At 43.6% G+C, this 18,016-nt stretch overlaps 1 protein-coding gene across 2 annotated transcripts in view; it reads left to right on the forward strand.

Annotated features, from left to right (window-relative positions):
• The first annotated feature begins 482 nt into the window (after positions 1 to 482).
• Positions 483 to 18,016, forward strand: part of LOC310879218 (mediator of RNA polymerase II transcription subunit 13-like) — a 141,543-nt gene continuing 124,009 nt past the window's right edge. For both annotated transcript variants that reach the window (XM_083793718.1, XM_083793719.1), the window contains exon 1: positions 483 to 2,021. In XM_083793718.1, coding sequence (XP_083649844.1) covers positions 1,950 to 2,021 — 72 coding nt within the window. In that variant the 5' untranslated portion in view covers positions 483 to 1,949. The remainder of the gene's footprint in view (positions 2,022 to 18,016) is intronic.

Raw genomic sequence — 18,016 nt, forward strand, 5'->3', positions numbered from 1 at the left:
GTGCACTACTCTCTCTCTCTCTCTCTCTGTGTGTGCACGTGTGTGTGCGCGCGCGGCGCCTCTAGCGTCGCATCAAAGATTCTAAACAACAGTGTACAGTACTGTAATCCCTGATTTTGATCACGTGAGCACTAATTTGGCCAAATAGGAAAACGAGTCTTCCCCTAGACTTGACTGGCGACCGACCGTCACCGCCATATTACATTGCAATATGCGCGCGCGTGTGTGTGTGTGTGTGGTCGGCTGGCGAATAGTGCGCGAAATGGGCTACTACACAGACACAAAAGTGTGCTCAATGCATACACCCCGCCGTACGATGGTGTCGCTCGCCCGAAAATAGCCGATCTGCAAATTCACGACGAGGCGCCGTGGGCTTGCAGATCGGCTGTTTTCGGGAGCGCGACACAGCCGCACGACGAAAATCAAGGCTATACTGACAGTGAGAAAGACACACATACTTAAGGCTACATGCACGCATAAGCTCAGTTATGAACGAACGTGACATTAAAGGATCAGAGTTAAACAACGCATGTAGCCTATTCATACTGGATTCCTGTGGAATGCCCGCACGTCTCCGAGCCGAGGTTTTTTGTTTTAGTTCGAGGAGATGATCACTTCATCTCATGACTCCGGATGGTTTTATAGTTCACGGTGGTTCTTTTAAAAACGGAGATAACGTATGACCCATGGAGCCAGCGTGCAACATTTATTTAATTATCGTCACGAGAAAAGGACTCACCGTTTCTGCGCGGATTCACGAAGCTGTATTTACATTATTTAACAATAATAATTAATACTAGCTGCCTCGAAGGTATAAACACAACTTCTGTTCTGGTTGTTGTAATGCGGGGAGACCGGAGAGGATATTTCGTAATGATATCAAACAGAAAGGAAGGAAGGATTTTTTTCAAGCCCTGCTGCTGTTTTCCTGGTGATGGAGTGAGAACTACTATTTCGCGTTTGATGAAACAATCAATGATCGATTCGTGCTAAGATCCCCGTCGAGTTTGCGCCTGTCTGGCTTGTGAAAGAGAAAGGATATATTTGTGGGTTTTTGTCTTCTCTCTGCGGTCTGTTTCTTTTTCTTTCTTCCAAGAGCAACATGGATTAAACATTCCAGCTCTTAGGTTGCCTGTTCTGTTCTGTTGTGTGTCTGCGTGAGGAAGACTAGCTACATTGTGACGGGAACGGTGCTGGTAAGAAAGAAAGCTATAAATAGCTCGTGCAATTCTCGAAAACTATCACAAGTGGTGCATCAGTTTGTGGAGCAGACAGACAGACAGACGGACGGAATCACGTATCTTTGCATGCCATTTCTCAACTCAAAGTTTTCCTATTTATTGTTCTGCTGTGTCCGCGTGAACGTTTAACTAAATCGGCGTTTTCTCGAGTTCGATCTTGGACTATTCGCACATTTTATGTAATTCTTCCGCTGGAGAAGGGTAACGGGATATATCGATTTTTCCTTTGGATTATGCTTATTTAATCATTAAAGTATCGGCGCAAGACTTGGATATGGAGACGGGCTGACATTTCCTTGCGTGGAATGAAATGGATACACTTTCCATGTCCTCCGCCTTTGACAATGATCGGGTTCGGAATTGCCTGACCTGGATTGTAACAATGTTCTGATCCGCGTAGGCTACACGCTTGGATTTACAGCCGCGGAACATTAGCCAGACCAAGAGCATATCGGGGCTGTATTGATGCATTCTGCACTTATTTTTTTGAATACGCCCTTTCCTCGCCCCGAGCGTCCCATTTCTATTATTTGGACCTCTTGTTGAGGTTAGCTGCCTGTCTATCCCTATAGATTGACGTCTTGTGTTCTTGTTTTGGCTGTGGTGTGGCAGACTTGTAAGGGAACCTATTCGCCACCCTTGCTCGGTATTGATACCGATCTACGATTTCGACATGCCCTGCACTGAGGACCCTAACGACGGACGATTATGACTACAGCAGCCAATTGGGTGGCTAACGGGGCAAGCCTTGAAGACTGCCACTCTAACCTCTTCTCTCTGGTACAGTATACACACGTAGTGACATATATATTCCGTGTTTGTAATAGACACATGAGAGATGAGACAGTCGTTTGTGACAAGTCACAGGACCCTGCACGGGAGCCACGCTTAGATGTGTGCCCGCTGTACAAAGGTGAACCAGTTGCCGGTGCCGTTATTAGGCAGTCATTAACACGGGCCAGTGGTCCGGCAAAAGTATAGTATTAACATTTTAACTATGATAACAGCTCACACACACACACACACACAGAGGCAGCGGCTTAATAAAGTGCCGTTTTAAACAAGCCTCACAATGTGTTTTGTAGTAGCTATATGATAATAGATAGCTATAGTCTACTTAGATGATGTAATGCCTACAGTCTATTTAAGATGGACAAATTACTAAATTACATAAACACATTTATATAGTCACGTGTTTGCATATGCTCTGCCTTTATAGACAACAGAGACAACACTATTTTCCTTTCCAAGTCCACTGTTTGCCAGGTTTCTCCTCCCCTTCTTATTTCACCCCAATCTGGAACTCTGCTGAATTGCTAAGCAACTAACTTGGAAAGAAGGCTTGCTGCCTCTGTCAAATATTTCTCTAGTCACAGGGAAAAAATAGAGGCATTTCCTGATCTTCTGCAAATAATTTAGTAATTTCATCACGCAATGTGCATAGTCCCAAGACTCCCAACACAACACTGGTATCAGATTATAACTTGAAACATTAGAGAGCAATACAAGTGGTATTAATTTGAACTGAGAGGCATTCAAATGCAATTTATCCAACACCTAGACCTGGCTATAGGGAATGAAACAATGTCTTACTGAGAAAGGACATTTGAGAATAATTTCCTGAAACAATGGCACATCTAAACTCAAGCTTATCTGATATTCCAATGAAGCAAACTTTCCATCAAATGTCATCTTGATAAATTCAGTGTTTTAAGGTAGGCTACACAGTAAAATCCTCAGTGTTCATTTATCAATTAGTAATTGATGTAACCAAATTGGACCAGCAAATTGACCCAATTTGATTACATTTGTACAGTGAAATGGACACTTAAAACTTTCACTGTGTAGCTTGGCATGAGTCGGCATCCACAACCTCCTTGCTGTATAGTGTTTGTTTTTGGTGAGGGAAACCTTGCGCTGACTGAGTTAACAGTCTTACTACAACAGGCAGCCAAGTGGAAAGGCATGTGGTGGATTGAGCCTAGGCATGGGGCTGAGAACCACAACAACACAGGCGTCCTGAGAGCTTTTTAGGTGATGCAGACTGCCTTGTTCACTAGCAGCAGCAGCAAGCCCCTGTGACATTACACCATTTACAGTGAAGCTCTGTCAACCCAGCTATATAGGTACACATTCATTTTTTGATTGGAAAGGTGGCAGGTGAGTCATTTCACTGAGCTGGCGCGAGAAGGGAATTACCCTTGCAGGCGGTGTATCCCACACCATTGAAAACATCTCTAAGATGTATTATTTGAAGGAGAATGTGTACAGGCTGCCCGCTGTCAGTGTTTTGTTAGTTTTGATGCTGAAAAGAAACAGGGAAGTGAGCAACAAGAAACATGACAACATATGACGAGGACTGAAGCCCCTAAATTAAATTTCATTCCCATATAGACTTCAATTTAATTGATTGATTCCCTGGAATACAGCTTGCAGGGGCATCTTGAGTAAATAAATAAAAGCACTAGGATAATGTACAAAGTCGCTGTCGGGCAGAACATCTCCCTATTTAATCCTGTCATGTTTTTGAGGGGCGCTAGCTAGCGCCCAGCTTTGTTTGTTTGTGTGTACCCCATAGAGGTGATTTGATTGGCTGAGGGCTTACAAAGTCAGGACACCAAAAGTGATTGGCCGGAATGTGATGATGTATGATGATGTAAGAGCACCCTGCTATCTAAAATAAATAAATGAATGCCATATTTTATACATTATTGTAGCCTACTATAGTGTCATGCACAAGTAGCAGATCTACAAGTTCATACATAAGGTGTCAGGCTGGCTGTGATCAGCGTGTTGTGAGCTTGTAAATCTTTTTCTCATGTCTTCGTGCATTTGATAAATATTTAACCATTGGAAAATATTAACAAGAGCTTGTGACTAAATAACTACATTGGAAGCATTAGATTAGAAGACTGTCACCGTCCCCCCCACCCCACTCCTTTTCCTGAAGAATAACGGTTTTGGACATAGGTACAAACGACGATATTCACCAGAATTACTGTATTAAACTTCCAAAAGGTCTCTCTGGCTAACATGCTGTGATCCATGTTCTAAACAGTGATTACAGTAGCCTACATATTTATTGACTTTCTGAGCTGAATGTTTTTCCCTCCTGGAAGGTGTCTTGTTTTCCTCCCTGCGGTGTTGACCATCACGCTCGCCCTGTGTGAGCATCCATCTAAAAGAACATCCGTCAGCTTTCTCGTTGTGAATATTTATGACTGGTTAGTGGCACAGTGGTTACTCTGTCGGAGGGCTTCTAGAAAAGTCAGAGTCGGAAAAGAATAATGACAAACCTGCGTTCTGTTTAATAGATATGAGCGTGAGAGAATAAGGGAGACGAGAAACAGAGATGCATACTGCATCCTGATGTAAAAGATCAGAGAGCTTTGTGCGTTAAGCTCATAGGAGAACTATAGTATGCTAGTAGAATGGCTGTCGAATTTAATTCATCTCTATACTATTGATCCAATAAAGGACAAGAGTGTCAGAGCAATATTTGACAATAATAATGGTATTTATCGCCTTTTAATGGTGTAGAGCCGCTTGTCATTTTCACAATTACAATTCCATGAGTGACACTTGCTGTAACCTGAGAATCCAGTTACTGAGGTGGAATTTCATCACACCTTGTTCTCTCAGGGTCATGTTGACTATGCTCCTATGTAAGTGGCCCATGGCAAACCTATGAAAGCTCTGTTCTGATAGCTTGTTGAACAACATTCCAGTGTGCACAAACCTTGCCTCTCAGCCTGATTTATTGACTGTTATTAAAACTTTCATCAATAAAAACTCTAAACAAAGTATAAGGCCCAGACAGAAGGACATTATTAGACGCATACTGTAATACAGTCATGCACTCACTCAAGAGTCAGTTCTGACAAGAAAAAGCTACTACTGGGAAAAAAGGAGAAAATAATTGGTGAGGTGGTGAAATGATGAAAGGAGATATGTTGTCTTATTTGAAGTTTTCTTTCTAACGCTTGAGAGAGCAAACAAACAGAGAATTTGACCAAAGCGGACAATCTGTTTTCATTTTAGGAAAAAAAAACAAAAAAAACAAAAAAACATTATGACTGAATGATTTATGTTAGCCACAGCCTTACAGCCTCAGTCCATTTTAGAGAAGGAGCCACTAGAGAGTGAAGGAGAAAAAGGCGAAGAATTAGAGGTGAAAATAATGAGAGAGAGACATGGAGAGAGAGAGTATTTATATTTGGACTGGGTTCTTCACTCTGACTCATGGCCGAGTCACTGCTGGAATTAAATGAAAGGTGCACACAGAGACTCATAACACAGGAAGCTTCAGTCAGTGTGTGCGTGTGTGTGTGTGTGTGTGTGTGTGTGTGTGTGTGTGTGTAGTGTCTGTGATCCACATAGAAGAAAAACGACATAAACACATATTTACACGAGGCTGTCATTATCACACAAATTAACTAGCTCTTTCACACATGCACATAGAAAAACACATTCTTAAAAGATAAATATGATACATATAAGCATGACTGGAAACACATGCTTGCGCACTCAAACAGTTTTGAGTCAAACATTTGAAGCTCTAATATACTCTCACACACACTCCGAGGGATACAGGCTTGTACAAACATAGGTAGAATTCAGAGGCCTTAATTAAAGGACTTCTCCTGTCCCCTAGACAGAGCTGCTTGGAGTGCAACACTGGTAATTAAGTGTCCTCAAGTGCAGGTCTAATGTGATCAGCTAAGAGGTGCTCATTAGCCAAACTGTATTCCAATGGAGATCTCCCATGTATAATAATGACACTGCTGTCTGGCATGGAAATAAAGAGCCAAGAGATGGGGCGGGGGGGATACCATTAAGTAGCAGTCTCCAGATTTACTGCAGGTGAGTGTCCCTAGCTTGTAAGAAGCAGGTAATCAGGATAGGTGTCTTTAAAAAATAATAATGTATTAGGCTATTTTCCATCCATTTCTGCTTTATTATTCAGTATAGGGCAGCATGCCAGCATGGTTTGGGGAAAAGATATGATATACACCAGATCATATGCCATATGTTTTAATGTGACACATATTGGTGAGATTGTAACGTGTAGGCTACGGTCAGTGTACTGTACAGTATGTAGACACATCTGAAGATGAACACAGATGAAACAGCTGATCTAAGCTCACAATACGGCGATATTGTTACACTGGCGACATGCAGCTAAGTAGAAATCGGGCCATGGCTACTAACATAGTTAAAAACAGAAGCCTGCCTATCTAACTAGTAACTACTCTATCCAGTGTCCAAAATATATGCAGGTGGGTGCAGACGGTGCAGGCTTTTGGACCGACATACTATTGGTCCGACAACAACAACCGACCTCAAACCCTAACCTAACCATAACCACAAGAACGGAGCAGCGCATGTTCGCCAACCTTAATCCGGTCGCCAACCTTAACACATGTTTGCTAACCTTAATCTGGACTCGGTCCTATGGTATGTCGGACAAAAGTCTACCCCCCATGGGGCAACCACCTCTTTCCTATTTTGTAAAACACTGTAAAACAAAAGCCCTCCCATGTGCTGCGCTATGTTTAGAGGCCTCTGTCTTAAGTGTCCGAGGGTCGGGCATACACAAAATGTAACAGAAAGGTAGCAGAATCTCTAAATAAGCCCTAACTACATCAAAGGGTCGGGACGGTTTTAGAGTTGTCCCTGCGGTGTGATATGTCCTGTTGCATGTTGACGCGCGTCGTCCCTAGTGATTCAACGCATGGAATTCAATGGCCCAGACCACACCAAAGGGTCGAGACGGTTTTTAGCATTAACTCCTTGCAACCGTTTGGACCCAAGGAGTTGCATGGTGACCCTTTGGTGTGGTTAGGGCTTAAGTTTACTCAAAGTTTCACTTTGAAAGTTAAGGTCCCTGCAGACTGCTACATTTTTCATATACACACAGTGTATTTTATGTCTTTTCTTTTGGCATAAAACACATCACTACAAATGGAGCAGGTGAAGTGGATGAGATAGAGTGGGCAGTTGCAGATTGGTGGAGGTGGAGTGAGAGAAGCAGGACCAGCAAATTGGAAGGGAAAGCACAAATGGTGGAGGAATAGATAACAGGTTGATTGACAGTAGATAAAGTGAATGATCACAGGAGGTGCCTGCACAGATAGAGGGAGAGACAGACAGACAGAGAGGGAGCACACAAAGAAACCCAGACACGAGTCACGACAACATGGAAATAATGTAACATATTTGTCTGAATCTCAGGTGAGAATGCTTATTTTATGAACTAGCCTTTAGGCGAGGAGTCAATCAATCCAGGAATCCAAGGCCACACTGTTGTGTGCCCTGTGGTGCTGCTCCATCTGCTTGCTTCTCTGACTGGGTGATAGTAGACAGTCCATTCTCTACCCCTGGCTCAGTGGCTCATGCTTTGGCTCTCTCTCTCTCTTCTGCACACAGCTAGACAGCCAGTCTGCCAGTGCCAGTTTCACCTTGAGTCAGTGTGTGGTGCTTACTGCTAACAGTGTTGGGCAAGTTACTTTGAAAGCGTAGCTTGTAAAGCTACAAGTAGCTCACCATGGCAGTAGCTTGATCAAGCTACATAGCTACCCCTGGAGAGATGTAGCTTGTAAAGCTACAGCTACATGGAAAAAGTAGCTCAAAGTAGCTCAGCTACTTTTTATTTTTCAGCGTTAAATTGAGAATGTACATCCGGGAGACCCCTCCTCCCCTCTGGGAGACCCCTCCCCTCTGGGAGACCCCTCCTCCCCTCTGGGAGACCCCTCCCACCCTGCTCCCCTCGGGGAGACCCCTCCTCCCCCTGCTCCCCTCTGGGAGACCCCTCCCACCCTGCTCCCCTCTGGGAGACCCCTCCCAGCCTGCTCCCCTCTGGGAGACCCCTCCCACCCTGCTCCCCTCTGGGAGACCCCTCCTCCCCCTGCTCCCCTCTGGGAGACCCCTCCTCACCCTGCTCCCCTCTGGGAGACCCCTCCTCACACTGCTCCCCTGTGGGAGACCCCTGCTTCCCTCTGGGAGACCCCTCCTCACCCTGCTCCCCTCTGGGAGACCCCTCCTCCCACCCTGCTCCCCTCTGGGAGACCCCTCCCACCCTGCTCTCCTCTGGGAGACCCCTCCTCACCCTGCTCCCCTCTGGGAGACCCCTCCTCCCCTCTGGGAGACCCCTCCTCACCCTGCTCCCCTCTGGGAGACCCCTCCTCACCCTGCTCCCCTCTGGGAGACCCCCCCACCCTGCTCCCCTCTGGGAGACCCCTCCTCACCCTGCTCCCCTCTGGGAGACCCCCCACCCTGCTCCCCTCTGGGAGACCCCTCCTCCCCCTGCTCCCCTCTGGGAGACCCCTCCTCCCCCTGCTCCCCTCTGAGAGACCCCTGCTCCCCTCTGGGAGACCCCTCCCACCCTGTGATACCAGGGCCAATCAGAGGCCAATTAGAGGCAGCTGTTGGCTTGTCAAGTGCTGATACGCCCTCAAAGCAATCAGAAAAAGGAACAGTCCTTGATTTTTCAAAGGGGGTTCTAGTACAAGAATTAACACAGCAACCAATGGTCAAAATTAATATATTTCTTTCATGTTATTGCCCAAAATTGTAGCTTGTAACTTGAGTAGCTAAGCTACAAAAAATGACCCAAAAAGTAGCTGAGCTACTTGACGAGGTACACAAATATGAATGTAGCTAAAATACCACAAGCTACAGCAAAATGTAGCTAAGCTACGTAGCTCAGCTACATGTAGCTTAATACTCCCCAACACTGACTGCTAATCTGCCGCTGTCACAGGAATCCCTTGTCATCGCAACAGGGCTTGACCCGGCAGTGGCCCCCTGCCCCATGTGGCATTCTTTAGGAGTGGCACCTGAATTTTATGAACCAGATAGTAGTCGAGTGGATTTGAAAACTGTCCATGTCAAGACCCCCCATATTGATACGCAATAGACCCCCATTTAAAAAGATTTTGAGCACGGGATCCCCGTAACTGCCAGACCTCACTTTAAGACACAATGTAGACACATTCAGAGACGGGTCCCCTGGTCGCAGCGAACGTATTTCCTGTAGGCGGAGACGACATATCTGCGGTGTAAACAGGCAGTTCTTCCATTACATTGAATGGCAGGGTGACTGATGTTAGTCTGCTCAGAATTTACTCTTTTACCTATTTTTTACCAACACTAACTTTACAAAGACAAACGTTTGAGCAGACTAACATCAGACTATCATCAGTCACTCTACCATTCAATGTAGTAGACGACCTGCCTGTTTACACCGCAGATACAGTATGTCGTCTCTACCTACAGGAAATACGTTCGCTGCGACCAGGGGACCCGTCTCGGAATGTGTCTATAGGGTGCATACACTTTTATGAAACGAACACAATGCTCCATAAAAGCGAGAATTGGTATAATGGTATGGGATAAGGTACACCAGTTGTGGGTGCAGGGTGGACGGGTGAATAGGGTGACGATGGTGGTGACCAGTGGGTGATGAGGTCAGCGTGGTGGTAAAATACTCCTCTCTGTCTTGCTTTCTCACTTGCTACAGCCCTCCTCTTATTATCGCTGGCTGATTTGGTCACAGATCTCATGAGCAGTGATTCTGTCAGAACCCTGCCACTAAGGTGAAGAGCGGTTCAAAGACGACTACGGAGGCAGGGAACCACCATGTTCTGGTCCAGGAGCTGGGAACCAGACGTGATGGGGAGGTGTATTTTGGAGCATGGTGGCTTGAGTGTGAAATATGTAAGCCCTGCAGTGCCAGCTGTGTTCTATTCTTAGCCCCCACTGGTGTTCCTGCCTGCATACAGGGCGACAGCAGGCAGAGTGGGATAGGGGGGATTGGCAGAAATGAATGGGCAGCAGCTAGTGAGGAGCTCCTGATAGTTAGAGACAGTAAGTTAAGATAGCTAAGTGGGAAGTCAGGTCACTGGATGGAGAAAAGGATAGATAGATAAGATTGATGATATGTATTAACTCAATCCACTATTGTCCTGTTATTTTCAGGAAGATGCAGAGTGTGGTGATGTATATTTATTGCAAAATGTTCAGTAATTACTTATACCCCTCGAAATGCATCATCTCGTTTTCTAACCGGATTCCGACAGGGATGTGCTCGTTATCTTTAGCAGAAAGACCCCAGCTGGCTCAGTGACATTGTTTCTCCTGCTGCTACTGTTTTATCTCCGTTGAGTAATACCACACACCTTCCCTTCTAAAAAAATGTTAAAGATTGGATGAGTGTCAATATTGGTAGCGATTGGAATGCAGATATTGACATCAGACTCTGAAGTCACACCATGACCCTTTTTAGGCCAGCTGTGTTAGAGACGGCCAAACATTCAAATATAGAGTTAAGTGTGCAGCGATCCTGAAGGTTGCAGTTCCATCAATGGTCTGAAAGGCTCTGTTTTTCGAGGAGCATTAGCATTTCACACTGTGTGGCGAAATTAACGAATTAGTTAAATAATTATTTCCTCCTCTGTTTTCTCCATAATAATAGTTTGTAAACTGCTTTATTGACTCAAGTCATCTTGACAAAGAAAAATATATCACCTGTAACTGGGCTAATATCTTCTGCTAATATCTGTTAACCAGATTTATAGTACAGTCAATTTGATTATTTTGTAAATTGTTTTTCTTTTAGCTTTTTTTAAGATCCACCAGACAATTGGGATAAAGGACACTAATGTTGTCTACTGTCTGCAAATTCTAATTATCATGTGGTCATGTTTCATCAAGAGATTATCCCAACAAATCAGACAGGCTCTTGATTAGAACAAACACACTGAGTCCAGATTGTTTATTTGCGCCCGTTTGCGGTGCATTGATTTTCTCTGCACCACCACAAAGCATGCTCTCTCTCATCTGGAATTAGCAAGACACCCACGCTTTAACAGATGCTAATGAAAATTTGTACCGCTCAATCTCAGCCCTGGCTTGGGATCTATTATTATTATATTGAGACTCACTAGTGTTGATATAGAGATTACCTTCTCTAACCCCACCAGTGAAAGTCGAACTTGTGGTTAGAGCAGGGATGCAGGTTCATATGCAGGGCTGGTCAATATGGACACACACACACACACACACACACACACACACACTGGCCAAACACAAATCAGTTTGGGCCTTACATTTTTTGAGATCCACTGGACTAGAGGGCAGCTACTTGGGTTGGGATTGTGATTATGTGGAAATTGTTATAGGTAGGACTATAAGTGTGCAGAGCTATAATAAGTGTTGCCGCTCAGATTCCCAAACACTCCCACTTGGTAAGCAAACAACAGATTAGACGAGGAAGGATCCAGATGGATACTAGCAGGTTGAAACATCAAGATGTTGCCCAGGTTAAAGCCTGTGTCGGATTGGCCTGGCCACCTTTGCTGGGCTAACGTATGCAGCTTTCTAGTAATCAATGATAACTAGAAAGTTGCAACTCGCTGGCAATATTAACTAAGAATGATAACTTATCATTCTTAGTTAATATTGCCAGCGAGTTGCAGAATGCAATGTGATAGTGTTGTGAAGCTATTATGAACAAAAGTTTTAATGGCATTTACAACGGTATATATTTAACAAAACCATGTAAGTGTTTAATAAAGAAACTATGCTGTAGAAATGTGAATAAACCAAATTGCCTTTTGGTAGTAGAAACAAATGAGCACAGGATACAACAAGGCAAATTAGATATATTTTATTGGTCTTTCTCAATTCACCCAGTTTCAGTTCAGTTTTAACATCATTAACTACTTCTAGGCAATGTAGGCCTTCTTGCTGCACTAATTGTACAAATAACCCAGTGAATCATCTTTGAATGAAGTCAAATTATTCTCTTGCTAAAGAAACTCACTCACAGTAATCCTATGCCACAATATTAATGCTTTGCTTCTGGTAATGCTGGGACTTTCCTGTAGTACGTATCCTGTGCTAGATGGTATCTCCTGTTCAAATTGAACTTTCAATCAATTCCAGCTGTGAGGAACTGCACAAATGAAAGTGTTGTTCTGGGCAGAGGAGCAAAGAAATACAGACAGGGTGTCTTCTAATTTATAGTCAATGGTAAAGGACCCCTAAACTGCTTGAAATGTTATCTTTTCTCTGTAACCCTGGAGACTGAAATCTCAAACTGAATACGTTGCTGAAGTCCTACAGATGTTGTATGTTGCCTAGCAACTGTTTTTACTTCACCCTCTGTCTTGTGTGTAATTTCTCTCTCTCTCTCTCTCTCTCTCTCTCTCTCTCTCTCTCTCTGTGTGTGTGTGTGTGTCTTTCTCTCTCTCTCTCCCTCTCTCTTTGTCTCTCTCTTTCTGTCTCACTCACTGGCCTGTCACAGTTAATTAAGTTGCACAGGAGACACACTGCTAAAGGAGAGTCTGGTTTATTTATTTGCACGTTAATAATTCAGGCTAAGAAGGGCCACTGGTTTTGCTTGTCGCCCGTGCTTAAAAAGCACCCTGACACTGCAGCTTTGTGTTTTTATTTGCTGTTGCTTGCACTGGGGCTGTTGTCAGCGCAGTCTGTCAGATGAAGCATCACCACTGTACAGGACGTCTCCCCGTCATCATTGGTCTTCTGATGCTGTTGCGTCCCGCCCAGCTCTCTTTGTGTCAGGTGAGAAGTCATCGCTTGATGGTGGCTTTCCGTGGTGTGATTGGCAGGTCCATCCGTCACTCAGCCCTGGAGACTTGTGCTGCTCTAATTAGGTCGCTTGGCTTGCTTGCCTCCCAGGGCCGGATTATACAGCGGAACACTGATCAAATGACGGGCGCTTCTTTTGTAGGGCCGAGTAAAGGTGGCGGCAGGAGAGAGGAAAAGCGTCTGTTTAGTGCCTGAAGCCCCAAAGGCCCTCTTCTACACCTGTTAGGAGCTTTTGTGTGCCTCGTCTCCTTTCAGAGGTCCTGTAATGTGCACTGCTCTCTGTTTGTGGTGTAAAATGCCAGCAGGGGGAGCAGACTTCCTTGTGGGTTAATTTGATTTTAGCAGGTTAATTGATGAACTGGGGAGTCATTGCCTGGTCTGATTTCTGTCATTGGCTTCTTGCGATCTGGTGACGTCTGACTCAATTGAGAGGCACAGACACTCAGGCATGCTGGCTTTGGCCATGCCAGTGCTTCATGTACATTTTTCACTATACAATACCTCACACAGATTAAAACACCTTTTAAAGAAGTTAATATTATTACAAAAACCTTTTATGCAAATGCTCTGTTTGCCTTTGTTCCAGTTTTTTTCTTTGTCTTTTAAATTGCTTCAAGGCTTCTATTCCTTGCCAAAATGCATTTCATTCTGAATTCCTTATATTTGTAAACCGTTCTTTGATGTTTAATTTGCACTTAATGACGTCTCTATCATCTTGGACACAGAAATTGACAAAAAGTTTGGAAATAGCATATCTACAACCTCACAACGCATTTCATCTCAGTACAGCTTGTAGATCTAGCCACATGACACCACAATACAACAAATAGGGCTTAATAAGTGGCTATTAAAGTGGCTGATGAAGATAGAGTCATCTTGATGAATCAGCCATCTCTAGTTGTCTGAACAAACCACATATTGCCAGCTTGTCAAGAGTCTGAGGTGATATGATGAGAATTGAGATTGCTATGCCACAGTGATGTGACTGTTGCCAGGATAGGTAAAGCTGCTGATACAAGCTCTCTCTCAATTGCCTAGAGTGCTCTTCTTCGTCAGACTATGGGGCTCTTACATTGTTATGAGTTTCCTAAAGAAGTGGCATCTCTCTCACTCTATATTCTTATAAACTAACTGTCAGCTTTGATAGAGCACTCGGCACCTATTCCCCACTCAGAGGCTAACTCAGCCACTCAAGTCAGGCTGTGATTCTAAAGAGTCTATGAAGTGTATCCTTGATGGATTGACTTTTCACAACCTCAAGCAGGCTCTTTAACTGAGATAACCATAGTGATCCTCAACCTTTTTAGAGGACGACTTCACCAATTTCAACCTATCTTCAAATAATTGGTCCTCACTAATTCTCATTATAATATGGTACCATTTCTGTCTACTCTGTCTGTGTCTCAAACGAGACAGCTTTCTATTCCTGGCAAGTTAGCGTGAAGCCATTGTTTTCTCTGATAAAAGAATCACACTCGTGTGACGTGAGAGGCGCCTTCAGCTGCCTTTGTTTGCTTTTGTACATCACGGGGATGTACAAAAGCAAACATAAAAAGTCCATAGAGGTTCCCAGTTCGATCCCGGGCTCCCCCAGAGTTCGGGTCGAAGTGTCCTTGAGCGTGTTTGTGTTTGTGTGTGTGTGTGTGTGTGTGTGTGTGTGTGTGCGTGTGAATGTAATGCACAAACATGCAAAGCTGCCTTGGATAAAGGTGCTATATAAATGCACCATTTAGCTAGTGCCCCTCAAAACTTGTTTGAACCTTGTGTGTATCCTTAATGGAATGAGTCAAGCAGACCCTTTAACTGTCAGATTGTTAGAGAACCACTAAAGACACACAAATGTTAGACACACATAATGCACTGATTGAGAATCAGGGTCTTATTTATGGCTGTTCCAGCTGTCAGTTCTGTGCATAAATGAACTTTCGCTAGTTGCTAGCATAGTCATGTCTCCTAATTTGTTGTCATGCATGACCGTGTCAATGCATGCCCTCTCTCTGTCCAGGCCTGTTGTAAAGTAAGTGTGTGTGTGTGTGTGTGTGTGTGTGTGTGTGTGTGTGTGTGTGTGTGTGTGGGTGTGTGTGTGTGTGTGTGTGTGTGTGTGTGAGTGAGAGAGAGTGTGTGAGCGCACATGGAAAGACAGTCGACAGAGTTATAACACAAACAATCCATTTGGTCTTGGGATGCTGGAATTGATGCTACATTTATTTTTCCTTCTCCAGATTCTTGTCTTTTTCCCCCTGTGGTGAGTTGACCTCAAAGGTAAAACATGAGTCATGTGTGTTTTCCTCCCAGACTTTAGTACTTGCCCCTACAGTACATTATGAACAGTCTATACAAGACTTTAGCAAAGTATTAGCATTGAAGAAAGAAAGTGTGTGTGTGTGTGCGTGTGTGTGTGTGTGTGTGCTCGCGCAAAAAGTAAAAAATCTAGAGTGTTAATATTAAGCTGATACAATAAAAATTTATCTGCTTCTGACACATTTGAAGAGATCACCTAATATTTCTCGCCGTTTGCCTTTTGATGGCATGTCTGTGAGTGTGTTGGCTGACCTTTTGGTGAGCATGTCAGTGTTTCCAAGGTCATTCTTTCAGCTCATTCTTAATCGAGAAAAAAATTACAAAATATCAGGAACCTGTTTTGAAAAGACTTCTCATTCCCCCTCATTATGCTTGTCATCTCCTGAATAGAGCTCCTTTTAGAGGTATTCAACAAGCACAGATCTTTGACGTCCGTACGCTAGACGGAAAGAAAATCCTATGGAAACGGTTAGCCTCTGTCTGGTCTCAATTTAGAGAGAGAAAGAGAGAGAGTTTTTACAACTCTTTTATTCCTTAAGTTGTTTACATTCTTTAAAACCATCAGTTACAAACTACAATATGCCACATTGCCTTTTTCCCTTTTCTTCACAGCAAGTCATCTACAAAAGTGACTCCCAGATCATTTACAGAAAAAAAGCACAACTTCATAGACTTTCACTTTCATAAAATGTATACTCAAACAATACTCTTGCTTTAACTAAATTCTTAGAAACTACTAAACAGTCAGCCCTCCATCCATTTTTTCTTTCCTGCTTAAATAAATTGCTAACTTTGCCTGTCTAGAGAGAGAGAGAGAGAGAGACTTGTGGCTATACTGCCTATCACTGCGTGTATGATACGATATGCAGCCATGCCACTGAATAGGAGATGAGAGGAGATTGAAGCAGAAAACAGAGATGATAGAGGTGTGAGGAGGGTCACTCACAGCCCTGATTTGACATAACGGCAGCCGGTATAGTTGTTCCGAAATTGAACCCAGGCAATCTTTCCATTTAGGGACCTGGCAGAGAAAGCGCTGCTGGCTTTATTGACGATGAAACAAACCAAAACATTTTTCTTTGACGTGGTTGGAGGTGCAGGTGTTTGAGAGAGGCAGCCTGTTGCCAACCGTAATGATTCCTCCACTATCTACAGCTGATGAAATATTACGTAAACGTAGCTGTCATTATTACCTACCGACATGCTGCATAATACGGATAGATTTTAATCAGCTCCCCTCTCTCCCCCCATTCCATGTTGCTCGTCATAAACCGCAAGCACTCGCCACAAAACACGACAATTTACATAATACATACATACTCACAAGGATGCACCCGAGTACATATGCACATGAATGTGCTGTGTTTGCACACACACACACACACACACACACACACACACACACACACACACACACACACACGTACACTTGTATTTTATCCAAACATCACGCAAATCGGTATAGGCCTATACACCATCTCTATAGTCATGTGATCATCACGGACCTGTCCGCTTCCCCATATCCCCATTGGCTAAGATTGCCTTCCAAAGTTTGCAAGATTGGTCCGTTTTGAACAAAATTATGAACGCAGAGGGATTCGAGGGAAATCTTTCATGCACATTCCCACTAGGCCAAGGAAAAAATGCCACGTGGAAATTTAAATATCAACCTTTGTTATGGTAGTGCTATGTTTGATTTCTCATATTCTATACGTTTTCAGGAGTTGCCCGTTTTGCTGCAATGCGCGCATATTCCCACTACGCTGAGGAGGGAATGCCACAAAAACGCTCCTATCCTGGTGGAGACCTGTGCCCCGAGGAGCACTTTTTCTACTTTAGATTAGTTTTTTCTTGACACAGATGTTAAGAACATTATATTTAGATACCAGTAGCTTGATGAAATGCTACTTTTGATCAGGTTTATTACCTATTAATCTAGTTCCTTTGAAGCATTCATTGTTCTCTTTGCACTCTACTTATGTTATATTTACCTTGTTGTTTGTTGTGTTTTCATGCTTACTGCTTACTCTGATCTCTCAATTGTAAGTCGCTCTCGATAAAAACATAGACGGCTAAATGCCTAAATTGTACCAAATGCTAGTGTGTAACAGTTGTATCCTGAACATTGGATCTGTATTGTTGGTATGGTAGGTGATATGGTAACTTGAGACTAGTCAACAAACAGAAGGCCACCTTTCTTAGAAGGGCTGTGGAGGAAGTGTAACCTTATGCTTATTTTATACTACAAAAATAGCAGATCTACAAATAGCAGATCTACAATAGCAGATCTGCTACGGCACGTGGCACCATCGTATGACAAAGTATAATCCAAGCTTTAGCCATACAAACACCATGTTCCATTGCTTTTTGAGACCGTTTTGTTCATTACTTTTTAATTTATTCAGCTCTGCCAACAAATGTAATTCCTTCAGGACTCTTTCGACAAAAATGTTGCTAAGCAACATATAGGCTAATGTACAGGGTACGTACTAGCTAACAGTAGAAAATTCTGTCGTTATTACAGTATAAGCACTGATGAAATGCCCCTTTTCCAATCAAATGACCAGAACTGTTTAATAATATAACATACAGTATATTATATTTACATGGTGGAGGTGGCTGAGTGGGTAGAGATGCCGCTTGGGAATCAGAAGATTGTCGGTTTGACCCTCGGCTCTACCCGGTCTACATGTCGAAGTGTGCATCAGAAAGACTCTTAATCCGCAACAGCTCTCCCTTGTGAGAGCCATCTGAGCAGCCATCAGCTGGGTGAAGCTGTAAAAGCAATTCCCCCCCAGAAATGTTTCTGGTCCCCGGGGGTCCCCTGTGCCTCCCTTTCCTTTGTAATATACAGTACAAGT

This window comes from Protomyctophum parallelum (assembly GCF_964188405.1).
Source record: "Protomyctophum parallelum genome assembly, chromosome: 21".
NCBI classification, from domain to species: Eukaryota; Metazoa; Chordata; class Actinopteri; order Myctophiformes; family Myctophidae; genus Protomyctophum; species Protomyctophum parallelum.